Source organism: Sarcophilus harrisii, chromosome 6 (genome assembly GCF_902635505.1).
Source record: "Sarcophilus harrisii chromosome 6, mSarHar1.11, whole genome shotgun sequence".
In the NCBI taxonomy this organism is placed as follows: domain Eukaryota; kingdom Metazoa; phylum Chordata; class Mammalia; order Dasyuromorphia; family Dasyuridae; genus Sarcophilus; species Sarcophilus harrisii.
The window spans coordinates 249,950,507-249,952,784 of NC_045431.1; the positions used below are offsets into that span (position 1 = coordinate 249,950,507).

Sequence of the window (2,278 nt, forward strand, 5' to 3'; positions counted from 1 at the left end):
TGATGGACTTATTTCAGGAACAAAATGACCTTAGGCACAAGGAAGAATGTACACTGTTTTAAAACAATAAAACATTTTATTTGATACTGGAACTCATAAAACAAAGGCTACATAACTACTTCTTACATTTATTGCAATGAGAATTCCTTTCAGGCTTGAATTGCATTGATGATGTTTTATGAAGGATTTTTCAACTCTTAGGTTTTTAGATTTTGTTTTTCCTCATGTTTGTAAAAATAGAGCAAGTGGTAGAAAAAATGAGATGTCACTGTTTGATAGAATAAGAACTGGATTTGGAGTCAGATCATCTTGGACAAACCACATCTACTCCCTGAAGCTCATTTTTCTTGTCTTAACAATAAAAGAGTTGAACTCATTAATGAGTGAGTTAATGATGAAGCAATAACCCTATAATTCTTTGATACACTAGGTAAATAGAGAACTGATTAATGGAATTTCATTAATCATAAACAAGAATGGCTTTATGGCCCAATAGTGTAATTAATTTTTAAAATTTAATTTAATGTAACATTTATTTCAAAATGATTTCCTATCCAGTACTTCCATATTTTGTACAGAGCTTGGTAGACATTTGTTGAAGATGGATGTGGATAAAATCTCCTTTACTAGTGAAAATGGCAGGTACTGAGCCTCTCTGAAGCTAGCTGGGCTAGTCTTTGGAGGGTAGTGTTGAAGTCAGAGACATGGGATATACTTGAAACCTTTTTGGGCTAGTAGGGAACACCATCTTCTTAAAGATGTTGATCATTCAAAGTCACCTCCATTGAAATAAGAACCATTTCAAATTTCTGCTGGTGCTAAGGTTTACTTAAATGATAGGCAGAGATGAACAAATTAGACAATAGGCAAATTTTACTACTGTTGATTGGTATAGTGTATCCAATCATGCAATGTTTGCTTTTCATTTGTTTTATCTAGATATGGGCAATGGCACTTCTGAACCACTTCTCCATGGCAGATGAAACCCTCTACAGGCATGGAGAAAGACAACCACACTGTAACTGAATTTATTCTTCTTGGTTTTTCCCAGGATCCTGTGATGCAGCTCATCCTGTTTGTAATTTTTCTCATTGTATACTCTATGACACTGATGGGGAATATTACTTTGATAGTATTAATCTATACTGACTCCCGGCTGCACACTCCCATGTATTTCTTCATTGGGAATCTGTCTTTTCTGGATCTCTGGTATTCCTCTGTTTATACTCCTAAAATCATGGTGACCTGTATCTCTGAGGATAAAAGCATCTCCTTTGCTGGATGTTTGGCTCAGTTCTTTTTCTCAGCAGGACTAGCATATAGTGAATGCTACCTGTTGGCAGCCATGGCATATGACCGCTATGTAGCCATCTCCAACCCACTGCTCTATGCTCAGGCCATGTCTAGATGGTTATGCATGTGTCTGGTTGGCATTTCCTACATTGGTGGTTTTGTTAACGCTATCATACTTACTAGCAATACATTCACTCTGAATTTCTGTGGGGATAATGTTATTGATGATTTCTTCTGTGATGTCCCACCTTTGATAAAGCTGGCGTGTGATGTGAAGGACAGTTACCAGGAAGTGCTTTACTTCCTCTTGGCTTCCAATGTCATCACTCCTACTGCACTAATCCTGGCTTCCTATCTCTTCATCATTGCTGCCATCTTGAGGATTCGCTCTACACAGGGTCGACTCAAAGCCTTTTCTACTTGTTCCTCTCATTTGATTTCTGTTACCTTATACTATGGCTCTATTCTTTACATTTATTCTCGCCCAAGTTCCAGCTATTCTCTGGAACGGGACAAAATTGTCTCTACATTTTACACTGTGCTCTTCCCCATGTTGAACCCCATGATCTATAGCCTGAGGAACAAGGATGTCAAAGAAGCCCTAAAGAAATTCTGCAAAATGACAACTTCCTAAATTTGGAGAAAACATTGTGTTTTCCTCTAAAAATTTCATCTCAATATTGGATGTAACTTGTCTGACACTCAGAGTTCTCTGAAATGTTTTCTATTAAATATGATATAGAATATGCCTTCTTTTTCCTAGGAATAAAATAGTCTCATAAGATTTGAGACAATTTAGGTTATGACAGAAAATTCTGGGATGAGCAAAATGAAACTGGGTTACTATTTGAAGAAAAATATGATTGTAGAGTCAAATGTTTTTGGTTGTTTAATTTATGTTTGGATAGAGTGACTTAATATATTATGTTTTGTAGTGAGGAAGATCTGTTGTCAAGTCCTGTTTCTTACAATTTGTGAAAGTTTT

At 36.2% G+C, this 2,278-nt stretch overlaps 1 protein-coding gene across 1 annotated transcript; it reads left to right on the plus strand.

Annotated features, from left to right (window-relative positions):
* The first annotated feature begins 979 nt into the window (after positions 1 to 979).
* LOC100921373 (olfactory receptor 1013-like) lies at positions 980 to 1,927 on the plus strand. The gene has a single exon (XM_003773918.2). It carries the CDS (start codon positions 980 to 982, stop codon positions 1,925 to 1,927), a length of 948 nt encoding a protein of 315 aa, XP_003773966.2.
* Positions 1,928 to 2,278: the final 351 nt, after the last annotated feature.

Coding starts and splice junctions, on each gene's coding strand:
- LOC100921373 (XM_003773918.2), top strand. CDS start 980: ATGAAACCCTCTACAGGCATGGAGAAAGACAACCACACTGTAACTGAA.